Here is a 23,714-nt window from a genome sequence, read left to right as displayed (position 1 = left end):
CTTTAATTTGGAGAGTCTCTAACTTACAGTAGGGATGTGACTATCCATCAGTAACAATTGAAGTGTTAGACATAGGCTAGAGTCTGGTTGGTGGGTATGTGACTTAAGGCTGTACTTCTTTTTGCTCATCTACTTTGGTCTAAGTGTTGTACACTTAGAAGGGTGATGTGCATAAGCACAGCAATTTATATTGATTTAAAGTAGTGATGAGCATCAACCTCTTCTCTGGTTCTCTGTATAATTCAGATTTCTTACCTAGTAATGTCCTTGTACATCTGTGTTCCTGTCTGGATTTCAGCAGCTAAACCTTCTGTTCTAATGAGTTTGAGATATGGTATTCAAATCTTCTTGACTGTTTTATATGTAGACCATATTAACATGTTCTTAAAGTACTCGTTAGTAGACAAAATCTCAGTACTTAGGTCTGATTCTCACTGCTGTTGTAGTTGGTGTAAATATAAAAATTACATTAGATTAAATGAGTATAATCAGGCTAAATGCCAGGAAGAAATTTGAATGAATGTTTTGGAAAATATCCTTATTTAATTAATTGGCATTTAATTAATTATATATAGTACAATAATTACAGAATTAAAGATTTCACTGAAGAACCTACTATTCTTTAATATAGGTACTTGATGTCCTTCCACAGAAGGAAAATGAATGTTCATACCCCACAGACAGTTGATGTGTAGTGGTCTGAAATTGTGGTTGAAGTGTCAAAATACAGGGCTATAAACTACTGAATGACTGCAAAGAAAGCCTTTAATTTTGTGGGAGGAATTCCTTATTCTGAGTACAGTCTTATGTCAAGTTGCTATCTTTATGAAGTCAAATGAGTTAAGTAGTTCAAATTCTTGGACTCGAGGTGCTGTGTTGTTACATGGGTTGTGTCTCACCTTTCTGGAATGCTGTAATTATTTCTCTGAACATTATCTCAAATTGACTATTCATTTTTTTTGTTCTTTTTCCCTCTAATCACAAGCCAACGCAGAAATTAGATGCTTGTCTCTTGGTGTTAAGTCTTTTACAGGTCTTTCAGGCTCAGCATCTGGAGGTCACACATTGAATGAGGATGGTGTTTGGAGTACACGTTGCCATTATTGTTCTCATTAGTTACAATACTGTGGTTGTTTTCTGTCATTGATTCTATGATTCTTAGAATTGCTCAGGTTGGAAAAGATCTCAAAAGATCATCAAGTCCAACTGCAACCTAACCATACTATCCTAAGAATAACAGGGGAGAAATCTGCTTTTGAGGGCAAAAGTGCATGCTCTGATTAATAGTACACAAGTGGTTCTTCTCCCTTTTACTTAAGGATTACTATTTTTAAAGTACTTTTGATAATGGTGGAAAAAAAGCCTGAGCAGGCATTTTGTAATGCGGATGTGGTATGTGTTCTCCAAAGGCTCTATATCTATGGCAGACAGAAATGAGAAAGTAATATGGGTGGGCAGCATAGCAGTTGCCCTGCAAAAGCCTTGAGGATCAGAAATGCAATTGCTGCTTCCCATCACGCAAATAAAATGACTAAAAGGTCATTCCAGTGTACGAAGGTTAGATAGAGCAGCCTGATACTCTGCAAAGGACACCTATGCATCGGAACTAATCAGAAGTGAGTCATCGTTTTGAAAAATGGAGCATTTCTCTTAATGCAGGCTATTAAAAGGCTGGCTCCATTAAATTTTAGGTAAGATAAATAGACTCTTTGAACTATGATGTCTTTACAGATATCTTAAGCAAAAGTCAGTATCTTCAGACCTTTACTAACGTCATCTGTTTCCATTTTTAGGTGCTTAGCTTTTAACAAATATAATGTCTGCACACCCTCAGATGCATTTGATGTTAATTGAAACTATATATTTTCTTTAGCTGAAGGAAGAAAACAACCCCCAAAAAAGCCTCTAGAAATCTGAGGCTGGACATCCAGAAAGCTTGAATTTTTAATTGCTTTTAGTTACAAAACCATTTTTTTGTATCCGAATATAATTATGTATATGCATGTTTTATGTACACACATACTTTTAACAAATGTATGTGTACACGCATTTAATATATGTTGGAGTGTGTATGTGTATGTGTGTGTGTATATATAAAAAATCAAAAGTATCAGTTGTTCTTCAGTTAAATTTTTTGGATAGCAGATTGACCACATGTTTAAAAATGTAGATTGTTGCAATAATTTGACTCATGAGACATTGGCCTGGACTTATCTGGGACTCATTTAAACTTACAGCTCTAATCTTGTAGGAGAGTGTCAAGAAATGTAAAGATGGTGGTTAGCAGAGCAATTGCAGAAATTTGGTTCTGGGTTCACAGGTAGTTAAATCACACATCTGTGGGAGTAAAGCAAGAACAGGCTGTACAGCAGCTTGTAAACTCAAAATACTTACATAACTATGAATTACATCCTAAGTAAGCTTAGGAATACAGTGTTCACAACTTCCTAATACAGCCAAGCATTGTAATCTTCTCTAGCCTCCCCTTAAAACTGATGATTTCCGTTGGTCTCAAAGCTGATGGAAATTTGTGGATAAGTAGAAACAAAAATGCACATACACAGTAAGAGTTCAATAATAGAATAAGTTACCTGCATAACAAGTAACTTAGTAAAATTATAAATTAATGTTCAGTCACTTGGTGCTTCTGTGAAATGTGGAGTCAACATACATTTGAGCTATGTAACCTGTTGTTAGGGGATACGAGGTGAAGTCTGTGACAGGGATGCTAATAGATGGTGTATAATGTTCTTTTACTCAGAAGTTTGAATTTGAGACCTGTTTATAGACCATAAATGAGGCTGACCACAAGCAGCAGAGCATGGTGGGGTTTAAGTTTGCCTGGCTGCAGTGCATGTTGGGTTGGAGGAGCCCTTTGTGATGCAAATCACAGTTCAGGGAGCAGAGGCCATGGGAAGCTCAACCTCTAAGCACACACCTGATCTGAGATAAAAAGCAAATGCAGACATGTGCTTTAAATAACTCTTAAATTGCAAATTCCATGCTGGCAGTTTGCTGCTGCTATCTCTTTTGTCTCTTGAATGAGTTGAAAAACCATAGATTTATATTGTTGCCATCTTGCTGAGGTTTACTTGTTAAAGGTTATCCAGTTTTTCCCTTCTTTTTCGTTAATAGCATAGTACGTAATGGAAGTGCATTGGAGGCATGGGTAAAACTTGGTCCTGTGGGGAGGCAGTAAGGTAAGTTGCTTGTCCGTGGATTTAGATCGTGCAGTGAGGTTGATGCTGAAGTCCTTTACAGTAAAGATTGTAGAAAGAAAGCAGTTTGCAAATCAGCATGGGAGAAAAAACTTGGAGTGCTCCAGCTGTGTACGGTAAGTAGTTGAGGGGATGGAAAAAAAGGACTGTGGGCAAGAGGGAATAGATCTTAAACTTATAACTCAAATCCCACATAATAGCTCAAAATGGAAAAGGAGCCGGTAGTGATGACATGCAGGTGAATGTGTTCTGTCTAGGTGACCTTGTTTCATGTGATGTCTAAAACAAAGCAGTTATATTTACTTTGGAAGTTTTTGACCTGTTGCATTACTATGAAGGAGTGAAGCCCAGTGCTTGAGTTTACTTAGTTTTGCTGTTCTACTTAAAAATACAGAAGAGTAAGGGAGAGCTAAGAGTTTTTGTTGATTGCTGATAGTTTGTTTTAAGAGTGACTTAACATAGGGTGCGAAAAAGCAAGAGTTCAGGCACAGTTTTGACCCGAGGAAAATTCTGTGCTAGAGTAATAGGGTAGGATGTGTTGGGAGTAATATACTACACTGTATGTTCAACTGGGAGGTGGCTTTAGAGGGTAGTTGTAAGACTTCTGTTGGTCGAGCACTCTTGTCAGTCAGCAAAAATAAATGGCTCAGGAAAATCTTTAGAGTTTCTTTGAAACTTTCCAGTAAGGAAAATACTCGAGATACTAGGGAGTTCTCTAAGCAGTACTTAGGGATGTAGTATCTGTTAATTATTAAAAGAAAGGGGGTGCAGTATTAAGGGAGAGCAAATAATACCTATTAATGTGGTGCAGGAGACCAGGTGTGATGATAAATAGCTGCATGAACAGACCAAAGGACATCTAACAAGGATAAAATAACCACCAAAGTCACAGCAGCAGTAAGGTCATGGGAGTACAGCAGCTGTAAATATTTGGCTAGTGTGGAATCTTTTAATGTACCTAGTTAATGTACATATTATCTATAGGTTATAGAAACTCAAAGATACTTGTAATTATACTATCAAGAACATTAAACAGCAGATATACTGACTATAGCAATTACATATACATAACTACCTGAAATTAAGTCAATTTTTCTGCTGTAGTCAGTATTTCTGCTGTTTAATATATTAATATTAATATATAAATCTATTAATATATAAATATATAGTTCCAAAAAAGACTAAACTCTAGCTGAACAGTGTAACAGTGTGTCTGGTTTTTAGACTAGAGCCAGGGTAATGTGGAGTGGAACAGACCTCAAGAGGTAACCTGGTCCTTCCAGGTCACAGCAGGGCTATTGAATTCATTTAGACTACTTTAGACTAAACCACTCTTTTTACTTGAGACCAGTCTAGGAGTACTTCTGTACTGATAGACTCAGAGTAATATTTCTTTGTGTTTTAGATAGTCCAGGCAGGAGGCAGTTCTAGCCCAAATACTCTCAGCAAACCAGAGGAAATAATAAATATATGATGTTCTTGTTTATTTCATTTCCACAGTCTGGCTACAGGGGATGTTTGGCCAAAGCATGGGAACATCTATGATGGATTTACATTCCTTGCAGACAATATCTGAACAAAGAATATTTTTCAACAATTTTATTTTTGCCTGCTTTGATAAATGTTTCTACTTCCACAATAGTTTTGAAGTTTTAGCTGTTGAAGAAGAATCTCAAATAACATTTTCTGAAAATATGTTTGTAATAACGAGGAATGAACTGTTGGCCGCTGTTGTGAGCGAAGATGGTGAGATCCTTGCCAACTGATCTGTAGAAGTGTATTTGGAACCACAATCTTGGCTACATATGATTGAGGTAACCAAGGCTTGTAATTAATTCCTGAACTTAAAGCTGCTAGGAGGAAACAAATTTGTAAAAGGTCACTGAAGCAGTATTCTCTTAGGTCTAATAAGTGGAATGAAAGTAAACCACGCTTACCATATAGTAAAGAACGTGTTTCTAGCTAGGATCACGCAATTTGCTTTTTACAAAGATTAGTTTCATTTTGGATTTTGTTTGGCCAGCTGGGACTGCAAACCTGTAGATGCACTGGAAGAAGACTGAATACACTCTTTCATGAGTTCAAAAAATAATGAAGTGGACCAGAGAGATCTGTTGATATTGCCAAACCACCAAGCCAACATATGCAAAATACTGTTTCCAGTTCAACTCAAAAGTATGGTCTTCTCTCAAAATGGCAAAAAAAAAAAAAAAATCCTGATAATACCGAAATGAAATCCATTTTGGTATTTGTGTGACTTAGTGTAGAATTCTTTCAGTTTTAATTATCTTCTGGGACTCTTCTTCCAATGGTATTCAAGTATGTAAAACAAAAGGCTTTTTTTTCAAACTTCTAGAGTTCAGGAAGAAGGGCAAGCTGTGCGTGATGGAAACACGTTTATTTATTAGGATTTTCTGACACTGAAGGCTAGCAAACTTCTAAGTTTAAAATTAAAGAAGAAAAAAAGCACCACACTGACAATTTTATCTTCCCGAATTGTATGTCTCACAAACAAAGAATTCTTTATACCTTTCTCTGTCAGACTAGATTGTAATATTTGCATGACAGTCATTACTGCAGTATAACATGCTGCACAAATAGATATCTAAAAATGCAAGTATGGCTTTTTAAGTAGTTTGTGTAAATAATTTTAATAACCAGAAGTCTGCAGCAGTGAAGCTATGGGAATTTGCCACGGTACCTCACATGTGGACATGCAGGCAGCAGTTCTCCAGTATAGGCTAATTATCTTCTCTCCCTGTTTTCCTTTTCCTCTGTTCCATAGATGTGGTGGTTTTACCCTTCCCCACCCCCAATATATGACTAAAAATAATTTCCTCACTACATTTTACTTCAGCTTTCAAGAATGTTTCAGAGATTGAACATTTTCTTGAGTTAATGCATCTCTTGCTCTCGTGAAATACACCAAAGAATGAAGTGACTATTAAGAATTGAGAGCAACTTATTGAGTAAGTTTGTAGTTTTGCATCCTAATGTTCTTACTGTATTTCACCTCTTTTACTTTATTTACTTTATTACCATAAACAATTTCATCCTTCATCACGCTTCACACTTGTTTTTCTATGAGACTCTAATTTCTGTAATCTGTAGGTATTCAGATCCTATTCTTATTATCAAGATTTTTAACTTAGCTTGTTCTTATGGTCAGAAAATGCACTTGTTTATGGCTTCATTGTACGTAGAATGTTTTTATGTATATATATATATATACATATATATATATATATGTATTTTTAACTTGTGCTTAAACTAAACTTCTACGTACTTTACTAACTCTGTTTTCAGTGCACACTCCACTTTATTGACAACTAACTTTTAAAACAGTACTTTTCCAGTACCAGTTTAAATAAGAAACAGACTTGGAATCTATAGTACTGGGTGCACTGTTTATGAAAGTGAATCTTTCTCAGGTGAGTTTTCAGAGAGCTCTTAAATCACAGTGCAGCATTTGGTAGAGTTGCAGTCTTCGGCTGCCGAGGGCCCCGCATTCGCTCTCTTCCACATGCAAGCAGCACTGCTGGCTTGTCTTTGTCAGCCAGCAGACTTTCAGTGATGGTCATGGAAGTATAGTACTATAGACTCATACTAAATACTTTTTAGTATATTGTAAATCAGTAATACTAAATTATTTTTTGCACAGGATGTCTTCATCAACTTGTTCAGTGTGATTTCAGTGTCTTATTCATTTGATAAAGCTCACTGAAGTGAATAAGTCTGAAATATTGATACATAACTCAAAAAAAATTTAAAAAATTGTTTTCATGCAGATTCTATTGAAGTACCATAAAGAAAAAATAATTATTACCACTTTAATACTTTTTTTTTTTTAAAAAAGCTGTCCCTAAGTATATCTTGTAATGCATGTGTGTTTCACAGTCTTCTCTGCCCCTTGTTAAAAATATTTTTTTGAAGACACGTCTTTCTCAAGCACCCTGTGGTATTGGATAAATCTTTGTTCGTTTTCTAAATTGAATGGGGAATGAGTTGTAAATTCTTCTGTTGAGCTAATTCATGACAACCCCAAACAAGCCTTCTTTCTGGTGTCACAGGAGAGAAGGGGAAATTGAAATAGGATGGGAAATTGAAATAGGATGATAATGTGTTATGAAATCTGCCAGGTATTTTTCTTATATATTTCACTAGCTATCAGATCTGTTGTTAATTTAAAAATAAGAGTGCATAAAACCAAAGTATGGGAAGTTGTGGTGAAAATGAAAAGTTTTTAAACCTGACTATTTATTTTGGCACTTCTGCATGCTTCAGTGACACTACGGTGTCTCAAATGTGTGTGGCTTTTTTTGTTTGTCTTTTTGTATTTCTTGTGAATTCACATGCTTTGCTACCTTCAGAGGCTGGGTAAGTTAAGGTAGAGATTTCTGCAAGAATTGTGACAAAGTCGAATGTTTTAATTATTATTTCTTTTCTTTGTTTAGGATTGTTCAGGTGGGCATCCATTGTAATTGGCCTTGTAATTGCCTAAATTAGTTATCCTAGTTCTATTTTCTTGCCAATGTGATATCTATCCACAGGGAAGTAGATATGATCCCATTGTTTCCATGGAGAGAAAAATACAACATGAAAACTTCAGCCCTTTGGATCTTTGAAGCGCTAGAAGTTCGGCTCCATAGTTTGCTAGCGTGTTGATTCTGTTTGCAGCCAGTGTTCAGTTTCTGAATCATTCTTTTGATAGACTGGGAAGTGATTTTTGTGTGTTTGGGAGGAGGAAAATTCAGGAAATGTTTCAAGTGCAAAACAAATATAGCTAAGTATTGATTTCTTTTTCACAGAGAATTGTCAGTATTTGACTTGGTGTGAAGACCTTTTCAGTTTATAGCTGTGGCAATTTTCCTAAGTGATGAATGGTAACAGTATGAAAATGTGGCATGTAGGTGTGCTGTTGTCTTGGTGCCACTAATTAGATGTGACAGTGAGCTCCTATTTTGCTGCCTGCCAGCAACTTGTGCCCTATAACCATAAACAAATTGATTTGACGTGATGTGTTCAACAAAATAACCAGAAATAGATGTATGGTCCTGGAAATCTTTACTGTTTATTTAGTTATGTTTATACTGCAGTGTTTTGTCTAGAACTTAATTAAGTTTGCAGTAAGTGTGATTTGGATTCTGTTCTACTTAGAGGAAGATTATGATACACAAAAGCTTGGTTGTCCTGCAGTAATTGTTCAGCACAGGCTGGATACAGATCCCCAGCTTTTCTGGTGTTGGCACTGTAGAATTTCTGCGGTAAGCTGATCTGGTTTTACCAGGTAACAGAGGGCTGGGGACAACATATGTAACCAGAATTCAGTTTTGATCCAGATGGACCCTCTGTTTAACCTCTGAAGAGTTGTTATAATGATAAGTCACATTACCGTGTCTCCTTTAGTTCTTTTGGGTTCAGACACTTCTGCAGGAATGTGGGAGCCTGAAAAATGATCAGGTCATATGGGATGTTGGTTTGCATTTTGCTGTAATAGCCATTTAGGGATTTGTTAATATTGACGGGAAATGTAGCAGTTGTCAAGAAGGTGATGTGAGTACAGGGTGTAGAAATCACCAGCTGTAATTTCCTCAAGTCTTCTATTATTTTAAATTGTCTGTGTGCGTTGGTTCCAGATACGTGTCAGGTCACTGTTGCTTAGGCTATGTTACTGTTACAAGGGTGTAACTTGTGTTACCAGAAAATGCAATAGTCTGCTGGTAAGACTGAGTTTTTACATCTTTTTACTCTCTTGGGTCAGTAACTGCTTAAATATCAGACTTTTAGTAAGTCAAATAATACTGCTTGACTTCCTCCCTTTTGCCACGAAGCCTGGTGTCAGAACCCCTTTACAGCTGAAGGCACGAGTGCTGGAGCCTGGTAGCAGGGATGGCAGAGCCCTGGTCTGTCCCGGGGCTGGCTGAGCAAGCTGCTGCTGCCCTGCAGCACCCAGCTCTTCCTCAGGGCAGTTTTGGCAGCAATTCTGCTCCTGCTGTGAACCTGTGGGTTTTGGTGAAGACTCCCAGGTGAGAAGTATTTATGAAGCTTCTGCTATCTTATGAGAGTGAGCTGTACTCCAGATGTGAGTGTCTGCAATTACTGTTATTGAAAAGAAAACTCTGCTCCAGAATAAAATGAACTTATAAATAATGTGCTCATTCATTCTCAATGTTTTTCCTTCACAAATGTAATTTTTAAGCCTTTTAAAAACTTTTGGGCCCTTTTGTGAGAACTTAGAGTTAAGATTTGTACGTGTTAGAAAGCAGCGTTGTAGATTTAATTTCCATAGAAACTGCCATCTGTGATGACTGTACAGACAGTGGGTAATAACTTTTCCATATTTTTAATTTTGATGGCAGTATCCACATCAGTAATCAGATTGATGCTGTTAGCTGCAACAGGCAGGCAGTGTATTTGTGTGAAGCAGAAAGCTCTGCATGGTGCCTATTGATTCCATTATGAAAAATTCTACCCGATGTTCTAATAATTTGTCTTTATTACATGAAGATTAATTAAATTGTTTGATAAGGACTAGTTAGTTTTAATACAAGCAAAAGTATTTACTAACTGCTGTAGGGACTTCCTTCTAATATTATTTACTTGAATGTGTTTTTTTTGTTTTTTTTCCTCCACCTCTGGAGTGATGAACAAAACCCTAGACCTTTTCCTTCTGTGCGTGTACTCAAAGCACCAAACACTTCTATGTTCTCATTAATCTCACGTATCTGTAATTTGCAGTGCAATCATTTAAACCAATTTACGCAAAGAAGCCATAAGGAAGGTAAACTTTCTATTGATTCTGTCTTGCATGCAGTGTGAGTAATCATCTTGTTCTTTAACAAGCACTTTCAGTAAGCTTATTTCAGTGTTTGTTGTTAGCCTGCTCAAAACTTTTACAAAGTACTCATGTAACTGAGTCATCCTGAGGTAACACCGGAGGAAGCCTTTTTTCTATCAAAGGCATGAATGCTGGTGCAAGATTTGGAGAAATCAATCTTATCTATTTTTTTTCTCGGCCAAAGGAAGACACCACAGTTGGGTTTAATAACGAGTAAAAGGATGTCAGTGAGCCAGAGCACTTCGAGAAGAGCTACGTCGGTGTTTGTACAAAATTACTCTCCAAAAAAGCTCTGCGCATAAAACCAAAAGTCAGCATTGTACCTGCCTCTGCCACTTCCAAGTTAAATGCAGGTTTTCCAACTCCTTGTTTGTCTTTAACTCCTCCATTCAGCTCGTGCAATTACTGTTTAGTGAGAACGCCTCAGCAAGTACATAATTGCTGAACAGCTCACAGTTTGCATGTCACGTAGCCTGCTTCCTTGTGCGATCAGCAAGTACAGGTTAGTGTTGGTTCAGGAAAAGAGTACCTGCAATGCATCACAAGAGCTGGTGGAAAATAGCACGTAGCTCTTTGCTTTGTGCAGTACCTAGCTTGTTCTGTTCCTTGCTGGTGACCAGTGTTTTCGGTGCTCGTTGGGTAGGCATGCAGCTGTTTAACGTCAGTGTTGTGAATTGTCACTGTGATTGCAGACAAATAGTGTGTGATGGTGGAGTTAGACACGTGCATAACAGTCACAATTTAAAAGGGGTGATGTAGAATGAAAAATAGTGATGCCCACTGGCTTTCTACATCACAGGACTAGTAAATAAATAAATGAATAAATGTATCTTCTTCCCTAAAGAAAAATGTGGACTGCGTTGCAGCCTTAGTTTGATGTAATTGTGTATCTATCCATGTGCACGGGCTGTGATTTGCAGAGCCAGAAGAATTACCAGCAAAGGCGCTTTTCCACTGTTTCTATCGCCATGAGAACTCTTTCAGTTGTTTCTGATGCTCCACAAAAAGCAAAACTGGCTACTGTTGTGCAATGATTCCACTGCTAGTAACCTCCATCTCTCTTTGTGACACATTTGCTGTACAGATTTCTTTATTGATAATGTTGTTTTTTTTTTTTGTTTTGGTTTTTTGTTTTACCGTGGCACATACTTTATTTAAAAATTGCATCTGTTCATAGGAAATTGTCCCATGAAAATTGCTTCCACTATAAATGACTTGATCTGAAACTCTTATTTTTCAGGCAGTGCTTTCACTTTGCCTAAACATTTTCACTTTGCAGAATTTTCCATCATCACTTCTGACCTCTTTGTATTTCCGGAGATTTGTTCAGTCAGAGATGTCCATTAATCAGTTAGCTATTAATTCTGGCAGGCAACTGATACCTGTTTTCTGTGACTGATACTATTCTTAGCAGCTTGGATAAAATTCTGTGTTACACTTAAGGATATTTGAAATGGTCAAGAAGAGAAAGAGGAAAAGAAAACAGTAAGATCTTAGATCCACTCTGTCAAAGCAATTGAAAGTAGGGCCATGCTGCTGTACAGGACTGTGATATTGATATACCTGAATAACTCAGGCCAGTGACAAGTTACCCTGTACTAAATCTAAATACAGTCTGTAGAGTGGGCTAATTCCTCCTGTGCAGCTGTATCAGTATCAGAATACAGGTTAACACAATTAATGCCAGTGTATTCGTTCTATGGCATAGTCATGGGAGATGGGAAGAGCTTTTTGTTCCCTGGGCATTTCCAGATACCAGCAGAGGTGCTGATCCTTTTGAAAGCAAAGCTGTTTGCCTTCAAATATATAAACTGCTCTGAGTGGAGGGGAGAAGAAATGAAGAAGTGGAGTACAGGTCATGCATAGGACAAGTTGACTGCTGGAACTGGTCACAGCTTAGAAAGGCAGACAAGTGAACAGTTTGAAATGGCTGTGCAGTTCCTGTGTGCTGCTCAATTGTGTTGTACTGAATTTTGTATTTGTTTTGCTGTATGTTAGAATGGATTACTACCCAGAGGATCACTTGGCAGTTCCAGCCTGTGTATATCAGTACATTTATAGGCACGTAAGACGTGATAGCAGTGAACCTAGGTTGTAATTGTTGATGATCAATACATACTGTATTGATTACTGAGCTATTTAAGCATTCATAAAACAAGGCTAACTCTCAAATGCTCAGCAAACTTTCTTCTCTTTCTATTGTTGAGAGTTGTCTCTATGCCTGGGAAATTAGAGTCTGTCATCATGGATTCCTTGGTCAATATCCACATCAGACAGTTCGTGCTTAGATTGAAATCCTCTCTGAACATTCAGAACATTGCCTTTTTTTCTTCTGAATCTGGTGTTTCTGGGGAATGTTTCATGAGTTTGATCCCTGTTTCCTTTCACTGTCTGATCTAGCCCATATAATTAAGCTAGCAGTCAATTCCCCATGTAGGTCATATTATCAAAATCTGTCATTATAGGGTTGAAAAAGCAGGAATGTAAAAGTCCATATTTGACAGATTATATACCAGAAACTTTTTTTAATAGTATAAATATGAGTCTCCTGAATAGAAGCAACTGCTTCCCAGTTTTGTTCTTTAATGTTATGTTTTGACATGAAATATTCCTTCCTTGCCTCACAATGTGAAGGGATCTCTGTAATACTTCATAGGCACACTGTAGACATTTTAACTCTACTTTTTTCCCCGAACACATTAGAGCATCCTTCCAAGAATACACAAGATACTTTGTAGTAACTCATGAGTTGGAAGAAGTTGAGTTTTCTATCTGCAATACAGCATAGAAAGTGATGTGTCAGTGACATATGCAGCATGTTAGATACCACTGATAATGAGCAAAAAACATTTGTAGAAGTATTAATCATTAGTTGATGTAAATCAGTAAGATAAGATTTCTTGTATAGTGTTTAAGTGATGAAGCATTTCTTGGTGTTCAAAATTATTGTCCATATTTTTTGATGTACATTATTATGTCATCTTAGAAACTCAAAATGAAAGTGTTTTATCTAATGCTAACTTACTGTGGTCTCATTACTATGATGTATTGTTGATGATATTTTTACCCCTGTATCTAGAAAGTACATAAATGAAGTTTTGGAAGCAAATAGTAAACGAGATGGCATCACACTTGTATCTGTAGTATGTAGGCAGATGCCTATGAGAGACATGTTCATCATCCCTTTACATTTGCAAACACTTTCAAACCATTTTTAGGAGGCATTTGGAGATTAAATCTGCATCCTATTTGAACAATCATCCAAACATTCAGCTATAAATTTCTGTATTCTTATTCACTTGCTGTGAAGTTCAGTATCGATGTGTTTAAAGATGATTTTCACGAACATCTCTTAGGCTTTCAAAATGAGGAGACTAAGGTAGGGTGAGGCTATGAGACACAACAAAATTCTCTGAGCATTTCCAGAGTGTACTTCCACTACAAAACAAAGTATTGGAGGAGTTATGCCCCACATTGGTTCTTTATATGCACTTATGCCTATAAATGAACTGAAGCCTTTAGCGTGAAATCAATGCTTGTATATTTTGTTCTCGAAAAGTCAGGCATCCACAGCTGTGCATCAGTTTTATTAATTTTAAAGTGAGTGGTAATCTTGTCTACCTTCTCATTTTTGTACTTGAATAATAAAACACTGAGGAAATTACTTACTCTTCAACTCTGAGGTAGTCATTCGTGTTCCACAGCATCTGATGTTATCGTAAAGGGTCTGGGGAATGCTTACTTTAATTAAAAATACATACCCAAATTGTATAACATAATTCAGTTCTGACACTTCCAATATAAATTACTTTGCCTGTCTTTCACTAACAAGCATGTCATTTTATCTACTTGATCTTGCACCTTATTTGAAGCAACTGCAGTGGAAAGTTTGCAGGAACTAGCATCTATTAAATCAAAATAAATCTGATTCAATCTGATGTAGCTAATTTTTAAAACTTGTTTCTCTGAAACACTGTTGTTAATTTTTCTCCCTTAAAGCAAGTTTCCTTTGTAATAATCGTCCTTTCATTATCAGCAATTCTCTAATACCTGCTCTGTCATTTACCTGACTTATAGCTTCTGATATTCCAGTTTCCTGTAGATCTTGCATTTTTCTTGCTGCTTATGTTTTATTTGAGGTATAACACAGCCATATTGGGTGCACAAAGATGCTGCTGGTTTTCTTTTTTTTTTTTTTTTTTGTGTGTGTGTGTGTGTGTGTGTGAGTTTAATTGCTGGGGCAGAGTGTGTTCCAAAAAGCTTGCAGCTAGCTGGAGATGTGAGGGGTGTTGGCATTTGGTGAAACTGGGAATCGTCAGAAGGAAAAAAAAAAAAAAAAAAAATCAAGAAAACTGTTCATCTGGTTTGGATTGATACATTAAACTGGTTTACTCTGTGAGAAAGTCTGTGACTGTGCCAAAATTAATAAAACGTTGGGATGAACGGTATGAACTTTGCTTACTATGTTCAAAGGCCGCCTTCTTCCAGAAGCAGCTCTTCCCTCAGATACCGTTAGGTTATTGCACATCTCCTCACCACAAGTGATTCGTGCACGTTCTAATAAGCAGTTGGTGTCCCTGCATGGAAGCCAAATGTGCTGAGATACCTAAGTGTCTTTGGGTCCCAGCTGTCCTTAGCTGCTTTTATGTGGTCTGGCCCTGGGGGAACAGGAAGAGTGAAATGCTGGAAATCACCTCTGAGGTTTGTCCTCTCTTAAAGCAGAGTATTTGCATTGCTGTCAGACCACTGTTGAGAGCTGCTCAAAGGAGTCCTTGAATTCAAAGGAAGTTTAAAAGGATAAGGATCTATATTGACAAACTCCATAAGAATGAGGTTTTGGTAAATTTTTTCTCCCCCGTTTACCATCTAAGAATGCCCTTTTCTGCCAAATTCTGCTCATCATGCAGTCTGCCATGATTTGCAAGTACCAGCAGTGATTAGAGGTCCTCGCTGCCTTTTTCAGGTGCTGGGTGTTGCAACACTCTTTTTTTCCCTTGTGATGCTCTTTATTGAAGACAGCTTATTACTTTCTGAAGAACAAGTCTTTTGAAAGGCCATTGCTTCTCTGTGCTGCTCTTTGAAAGGATGAGGAAATGTAAAGGAAGGTTGATTTTTTTTTTTTTTTTTTAATTGAGGTAGCTCCTACAAAAATATTATGGTGGCTGTCAAGCAAGCTTAGAATAGTGTGAGTTTGTAATGACACAGCATTAATTGGGGTTCTTAGGACTTTAACTCCAGTTCTGGAGGTGAAGATCCAAGCCTTTGCTAGACTTAAGAAGACACTATGTATCATCAAAATATATCCAATATATCAAAATACATCAGAAGATATATCCATAAATGAGCTTAACTGCATTACATGAATAATTTAATGTTAAGAGCAGAATTATCCTGTTGTTTTTTTTCCTCCATCACTCTGTCTAAAGATCAATTTATTTCTTAAAAGTCTCTCAATAATGGCTCTGTACTTCACTGGGCTAATGAAAAGTAGAGCAAAAAAATGCGTGTAGGTTTGCTTTTTTGGTCTATGTAATGTTCTTGCTTGTTAGCTTCCTGAAGTGGAAGTTCCCTTTCTTATCTTCATGACCATATCTTCATTATCTAGTAAACACAAAGATCTGGAAGTTCTTGTCCAATCTAAACTTAAAGCAGGACTTTTAAAGGAGTTGCTACAGTACAAGTAAGAGTTAAGTATTTCAGAGTCTGTGGCAAATCCCAGAAGTGATGGCCTCCTCATCTGGTGGTAATATGCAGAGGTGTATTGCATAGAGAGATTGATTGTTTAAGGGATTTTTGTTGCAGGTGTTTGCTACTAGAGCAAATTTGTGTAATTTGTGTTCTCGACAGTCAAAATATTAAACTAGTACTCACATTAATTGTAACTGAAGACTCATATTTTTTTAATTTTAAAAGTTTCTCTTCCACAAATGTTTGTTTGTAATTCTTAACTCTTCAATGAACAGTAGCAGAGTTTGAGTTAGTATATTGCATATCAGTTTCCTTTAAATGGGAATGACCTGGGGGGAAAAAAAAAAGCCAAAAAATAACATTTGCTTCTGTAAGAGACTTTCTGTGTTACAGAAGAACCTTGAGTCTTGGAAATGCAATTAAGCTTATATTGGATCTTGTTATTCATGCATAGTTACTGGCACTCTCAGTAGGTTAACGAAGTTTGAGAGAGAGCATCTCTTGTGCAAGTGGGAAATGCAGAACTTAAAGTTAATGCAGGTTTGCTTTAAACTTAGTGTTGATATTGTGCATACTGTTAATCGGGTAGCAATTTTACCTTTGTAAAGAAGTAAGCAACAAAAGGTGGTTTTTTAGGATTACAGCCAAGGAATGAGAACTATGCAGCTAAAGAGAGTCATGCACCCAAATGTAGATAATTCATTTCATCTGTGAAATGTCTCTGTACAAAACTAAGCAAGAGAACACATCCTCAGAAGTGGAGGATCAACTTTCAGACATTGCTGTTCAAGTGTCTATGCTTGCAACAAGTAAATGCAGAAGGATGGAGAAGTCTACCTAAACTCAGTAAATTGAAACCAAATAGCCTATGTAAGAAACTTTCTACAAACAGTATCTGTCTCTGAGCTTGGGAATAATAATAATAGTAAAAATAAAAAACAAATTAAATTTATCTCTGTGGAGCTGAGTCACAGTCTGCAAGTTCTTCTTTTCAAATAAACAAAATATACTTCAGCAGACTGATAGTAGGCAGTTGTCTGAAAGATATATCCTTTAGGGGGAAAAAAAAAAAGTATTTTATTCTTTAAGAACTGTCTGTATTAAGAACAAGATTGACAAAAATCTCAGCTATATATTGAAGCATGTAAACAATTGGTCACAACCTTGATATATTTTTCAATAAGGATCTCTTAACTTGGAAGTCTGCGTGTGAATGGTCAAGGTGGAACTCTACTACAGAGATTGTGCCTCAGACATTATTTTAAGAATTATTTGAGATTGCAATTGAAATTTATCTTGTGTTTACCATGTCAAGGAAGATAAATATGAGGAAATTGTTCTTGGTCTTCCACAAAAGTTCTTAGACTATTAAGTGTTTTATTTTGTCTTAGGCTTGCTTTACATAAGTTTTAGTAACAGACACAGATTGTAAATCTTTCTCACTCCAGGTACTTCTTGTGTAGACTGCTGGAGAGATACTGGTAGTGATGGGTTTTATAACATAAATGTAGTGTATACAAAGTGATTCCTATTGCAATGTTAGTTGTATAATTTCAATGCAGCAAGCTCATTAGTAACCATGAGTCCTTACAGTCTGTTCAGTCACCATACTCTAACTTCTAATTTTCCTCTCTCTAGGCAGAGCTAGTGAAAGGGAATCTGCAAAGCGTTGGCCTCACGCTCCGCCTCGTGCAGTCCAAGGAAGATGATGCGGGGCATGTTGTTATTGAAACAGTTACACCAAACTCACCTGCAGCAGCTGCTGATCTACAGAGGGGTGACAGACTCCTAGCCATTGGCAGTGAGTAATATGTCAGCTTTCAGAATAAGTGTTGTCTTGCAAATAGGAAGGGCATTTCCACTTAGAGCTCAATTAGACTGCTGTTCTCAACAATTACACATCCCTAATCAAATAGTAAATACAAACACTTATATATTTATTGCCACTTAAGGTTATTCACTCATTCATTTCTCTTGCATATTTATTTACTATTTGCTGGGTATATGCCAACATAAAGGTGAATAAACATTTCAATGTAAATATATTTTAACTATCCAGAAAGTGTTAAAAAAAAAAAACAAAAAACAAACAAAACAATAACATAAAATTGAACTGTGCATGTTAGTATAATTTCTAACTCCTGAAATGATATATTTGTATGGATAAAATTAGAGGGATCCAGCTGTTACATTTCAATTTAGCTCTTTTATCATAATCGCTTGACTTCCTCTTAGTGATAATTCTAATGCTCACTGTTAAGGCTCTAAAAGTATGTGTAGACACTTTGGGGTTTTTTTTCCACATTATTATCATATTTTCAAATTTAACATTTTTATCTTTTTTATAGGTGTTAAAATCACATCAACTGTCCAAGTGTTGAAGCTTATTAGACAGGCTGGGGACAAAGTCTTAGTTTTTTATGAAAGGCCTGTTGGATATAATCAGCATGGTTCGGCACTACAGGATGGATTTGGACAATTGGAAGACACTGCTTTCTTGACACAGCAAGAGGACGACCAAGTTAATGTATCAGCTGATGTTGACAGCAGAGATTTTGATTCAGAATTTGAGGACTTAGCATGTGAATCACCTGATCAAAAAGAAGATACGCCAACAACTCCAAGTCCCAAACGTTCAGTAGTAATACTTGCTGCTAAACCACTTGGAACCATATCTCCAATTCTGAATCGAAAACTGCATTTAGGAAATTATCAGACAACATCTAAAATGCAACAGAAAGATGGAGCCAAACTGGCAACACCCAAAGCCTCTGAGAGTTCAGATGCATCACAGCTATCGGGTAAGCAGTCACAAGGTTCTGGTGCTAAGCCTCCTGTACCACCTAGACCACAAATCAGGCCTACTTTGCCTACTAATGAAACTCAAAATCTGTTGGAATCTGGAAGTGTGTCTTCTGAAAAAATAGAGAGGCCACCTCCGTCTTCAGGTAATGGAGACAAATGTACAGAGAAAGTAGTAAAGAATAATGATCAAACGGAAGACCCAACATTATCAAAAGTAGCAATACCAAAACAAGATGCATTAAAAGATGGAATTTCAGAAAATGCACGTGGTCACAAAGATGGTGGAGATGATCATCGAACTTGGGAATCACCAGAAATTCCATATCGAGTCCGACAAGGTCGATGGCCAAAGACAAGAACATCCTCCTGTCTATTTGAAGTAGAAGGATCCCATAAGTACCTTAATGTTGCACTGTGGTGCAGAGACCCTTTCAAAGCAGGTGGTTTTATCTGCTTAGGATATGCAAGCATAAAACTTGAAGAAATTGCTTTAGACTGTATAGCTACATCATCAATGGAATATGTTAGAACATTTAAATTGAGTGCTCCTACACCTAAAGCAGCAGTCACTAGAACGGCGTTGAGGAATTTGACAACCCATAAGGGATTTAATGAAAAGTTCTGTTATGGTGATATAGCTTTACACTTTAAATATTTTAAAGAAGGTGAAGCAGATGATTCAAATTTTCTGCTGGAGAAAGAAAAGGAATGCCATCTGGAAGAAGAAGTTAATGTACTTCAGAAAGAGGATCCTTACTTGGGACAAATTGTTCTTACTGAGAACAAGCATAACTTTCAAGATACTCAGTTTCAGAATCCAACTTGGTGTGATTACTGCAAAAAAAAGGTATGGACTAAAGCAGCTTCACAGTGTATGCTCTGTGCTTACGTTTGCCATAAAAAATGTCAAGAAAAATGTCTAGCTGAAACACCCTTCTGTGTAGGAGCTGAAAAGCGACCTGATCGAACTGCAGGAGGTTGTAGAGCAGAAGGACAGGAAACTTCTCAAGCTGCATCCATTCGTGTCGATTCAGAGTCTAAATCTGTTAACAGGACTGCAGGTTTGACCAGGCATATCATCAATACAAGTACTCGTTTGTTAAACCTCCGTCAAGTCCCCAAAGCTCGCCTTTCTGAGCAGGGAACAGAGATTGTAGAGCCTTCACCAAAGCACACACCAAACACTTCTGATAATGAAAGTAGTGATACTGAAATTAGCGGTCCAAGTAGTCCTTCAAAACGTGCATCAGGTAGTGGGATAAAACTGGTCAGAAAGGAGGGTGGTCTAGATGACAGTGTCTTCATTGCAGTTAAAGAAATTGGGCGTGATCTCTACAGAAGTCTACCCACAGAGGAACGTTTTCAGAAATTAGAGTTTATGTTGGATAAGTTGCAGAACGAAATAGACCAGGAGCTGGAAAATAACAATTCACTTGTTAAAGAAGAAAAAGAGGCAACTGAGGCAAGGAAAAAAGCGTTGATTTCTGCTGCGCTGGTTAAATCAGGTGAAAGACTGCAAGCCCTTACACTGCTGATGATCCACTACAGAGCAGGCATTGAGGATATAGAGTCTTTGGAGAGCATGTCCTCAGACCGGCAGTCTAAAAGAGTGACTAAGGATTCAGAGGAAGCCAGTATAGCAGAAGAAGTGGATAATGAAGATATTGGTCTGACAGAGGCTCCGACATTCAACATCATATCAGATGAATCAGTTGATCCACCTCAGTCAGTAGACTGATATTCACGCTTAGCCTTTGAAGGACCAGACTTAAGCAAATGCTTTGCACTTAATTACAGACATACAGAACGAATTAAAATGCTGGTATAACACATCTGCTTCTCCACAGTTATTTGCCTATGTAAGAGTACAGCTGATAACGGTTCTTCTCCAGCTGCAACACCATCGGTTTATTAAACTAGCTGGTTAAAACTGCATTTTGGGGTTTATATTGGAAATTTATTTTTAGTAACTTATTTTCATTTTTTCTAATTTTGTAACCTTACCATTTCATATTAATGTGTAGTATCCCCCCTACTCCTGGACCCCCCCCCCTTTTTTTTTTTTTTTTTTGAGATAATGATTTCAACAAAAAACTTACCAGGATTTTTTTAAATATTTAGTTTCCGTTTTTCTGTTTTATGATTAAAATAAAAGTTTGTTGCATGCCTAAGCAGATGATTGACACAGAAATCACTGAGGGACCAGGCTTTAAAATTTTGATTGCAGTTATTTTTGTCTGCTAGGCAGTTGTGTATTTCTTGCCAAACATATCATGAAAACAAAGCATCTTTTTTTTTTTTTTTTTGTCTGTTATTAATATTTGTTAGAGTGATTTGAGTATCAGGTCACTTATTTTCCATACTTATGTTAAATACAAGCACTTCTCATAGTTCTTAATATCATTCATAGCAATGCTATGCAAGAAAATGCCTCCCTGCAATTTTGGGACATCATATCCTGATTTAATAACATTAAAGGACATACCACTATCTCCCAATAATCAAACTGGGAGTATTTTTGAGATGAAAGAGTCTGGTTCCTTCTGGAACAAAATTGTCTTCAGGTGTTGGTGTATATCTGAAAAGCTGATAAAAGAAAATTGTGTTTTGCAAGAGCTGGAGGTTTCATTGCAGTCTATAAAAGTGTAAATGACAGTTTTAATTTCAAAAGTTTTAATATGTTGCTATTTTAATATTTATCATTTCAGAAAGCCTAGGGTACAAAATAAGCAGTGACGACAAAACGGCTAAACCTTGTCTTTCAATGTTTTTGAGCAATCCTATAGTGGTAAATTGCATTTGGCTTCTCAGACAAGAGAGGCAGTCTGAGCAGAAGGATCACCTTTTTCAGAAAAACGTCGTACAGTGTATATACCATGTTTTAGTTAAGGCAAAATAAGTGAGTCCAGTAGAGAAGAAGAATTCTGGCCAGCAGCTTTTGAAAAGAACTATCTGGTCTTGTGCTATGTGTAAATTGTGGATCTTAGCATCACCTGGCTGAGGCCATTGTTCTTATTTATTTCCTGTAAACATGACTTAAGCTTCATCTTCTGTGTATAGAAATGCCATATAAAATATCATCTTTATTTTAGGTACTGCATTAGGTACCAGTGTCATTATCACTGTAGTAGAAAATGCCTTTGTGGGAGTGGAGTTGATTCTAAGGTGGTAAAAGAAATAACTTAAATTTTCAGGCAGTGTACACTGTAGCTCTCCAATCAATTTTCTTCTCAGTTTATTTTGTGATGGGCAAAATGAAGAAGCAGTGATTTTTTTTGAGTGGGAAAAGCATACTTGTACTCCTAAACAAAACAATTAACTTCCACTCATGCAACTACTTGCACTTTCTTTGTGAGTTCTGGGCGGTTGATAATTATTTAGTTGATGTATGGAAAACACTATCCATGCTACAGTAGGCATGTGTCACACTTCAGAAATTAAGCTTCAGCAAATAATCGCACAAAATTAGCTTCCCTTATTGACTAAAAGTTGTTTAACCTATACTTGCTTGAGATGCATACTAAGACTTGCCCACTCCATTTTCTCAGAAGCTTACCATTGGTGGTGATCTGCATTAAATCTCCATCAGTGTTTGCTCTTATGGACTACTATAGAAGTTTTCAAATATATCCAAGTGCTTCACTTAAACCCTGGTACACATGAAGGAGCTGCGAAAACAATGCAAATACTGATTTCAAAAATGCATTCAAGGTTTCACGTTTAGCTGTGAAATACAGTGGGTAAGAAAAGCTGGATATGGTTTTCCTTGTATAGTGTCGCTGATGATGATTGTAAGAGAGAAATTAAATGTAGTGCAATATTTTTAAACATACTGAATGGGAAAAGGGCAAAATAGTTGTATTTTAGTGATAAGGAGGAAAACATAAATTCCTATCTGGCATTAATTAAAATAAATGCTAAATCTTGAGGGGGAAAAAGCATTATACTACATTCCTGATGTAATCCTTGCTTTGTGCTTGATTGTAAATAGCTGAAAATAAAGAATACCACAGAAAACAAGAATATCTTGACTTAATGATATCCCATAGGTGGCAGCTACACACATTTGCAGAAACTGCCTAATATGATTTTGTTGGCTATTATTTTATCATGAGAACAAGCTTTAATAAAATAGTTTTGCTAAATTATCATCTTCTTTGCATTGTCTTAGTTTTTTTTTTTTTAACATTTGTAGTTGCAGTCATTTATCATCCTCACTACTTGAAAAGGGAAGTATCTCTGGGAGAAACATTAAATTAAATAAAATTCCTGAGTGCTGAATTAATTGGGCTTTTATGCATTCTTTGTATTTGGATATGCATTTGTTTTTCTTCTGTGCAGTTTAATAATAGGCAGGTTCAAAATGGTGATTCCATTGTGTAGCTAGAAAATATTGTAAAATGCTGAGTGTGGTGTTAATTTGCTTTTGTTTTTGCTATTCAGTTATCGGTGATAGTTGCTACCAACGGGGCTGGATTGGGAGGGGGAGAAGGACTAAGAAAAATTGCGTTTTGTCCTGTCCTTTAGAAAACGCTCTGTAGAACTAAAGAAGCCCTTACTGCTTACTCACACATTTTTGTCTAAAATCTGATTTTCATTCTAATTCCCCATATTTGAAATAAATCATGGAAGTTTACAACCTCAGGGGAGGAAAAAAATATACTAAACGTGGGAGAAGCCCAAATTTTTGCAGGACAGAATGTTTTCTTCCGTGTTTCTGTGACTGAATCAGCTCTCAGCAAAGAGAGTGCTTGGTTACTGCCTGATAACATCCACTTATTCCTCCAATCCCCAGAAAATCCAACATGCAGGACGACTGTGAGCTGCCTGCTGTTTGGTGACAAATGCAGAGCTCGCTTCCCAGGGCAAAACTGTGATCATCCAAACGCTCTGTGAAATGAAAACATGAACCAAATGTAAATTAGCCATCAATAGGCACAGTTGTCTCTTGGCAGCAGTGAAATAGTGTGCTGCAGAACCACGCTGTGTACTCTGTTGCTGTCTGTCTCCAGGACCTCTCAGCTTTGAAGGAAGATTCTCCATCTGTTACATATTCACAAGAACGCAATAGAAAATGCACCCCTATAAAACTGGTAAGTGGATTTTCAAATCAACTACAGCAGGTATTGCTTATCCTTTCACACTGTTCAAGCCTCTCCCTCTGT

General features: G+C 36.9%; 1 protein-coding gene across 1 annotated transcript in view; it reads left to right on the top strand.

Moving 5' to 3' along the window:
* Positions 1-22,698, top strand: part of PDZD8 (PDZ domain containing 8) — a 51,580-nt gene extending 28,882 nt beyond the window's left edge. The window contains exons 4-5 of the mRNA XM_085229779.1: positions 17,383-17,545; positions 18,093-22,698. Coding sequence (XP_085085905.1) covers positions 17,383-17,545; positions 18,093-20,287 — 2,358 coding nt within the window. The 3' untranslated portion in view covers positions 20,288-22,698. The remainder of the gene's footprint in view (positions 1-17,382; positions 17,546-18,092) is intronic.
* The last annotated feature ends 1,016 nt before the right edge of the window (positions 22,699-23,714 follow it).

This window comes from Meleagris gallopavo, chromosome 8, assembly GCF_905368555.1.
Source record: "Meleagris gallopavo chromosome 8, MGAL_WU_HG_1.1, whole genome shotgun sequence".
Taxonomy (NCBI): domain Eukaryota; kingdom Metazoa; phylum Chordata; class Aves; order Galliformes; family Phasianidae; genus Meleagris; species Meleagris gallopavo.
This window is presented reverse-complemented; position numbering and strand designations above follow the sequence as displayed.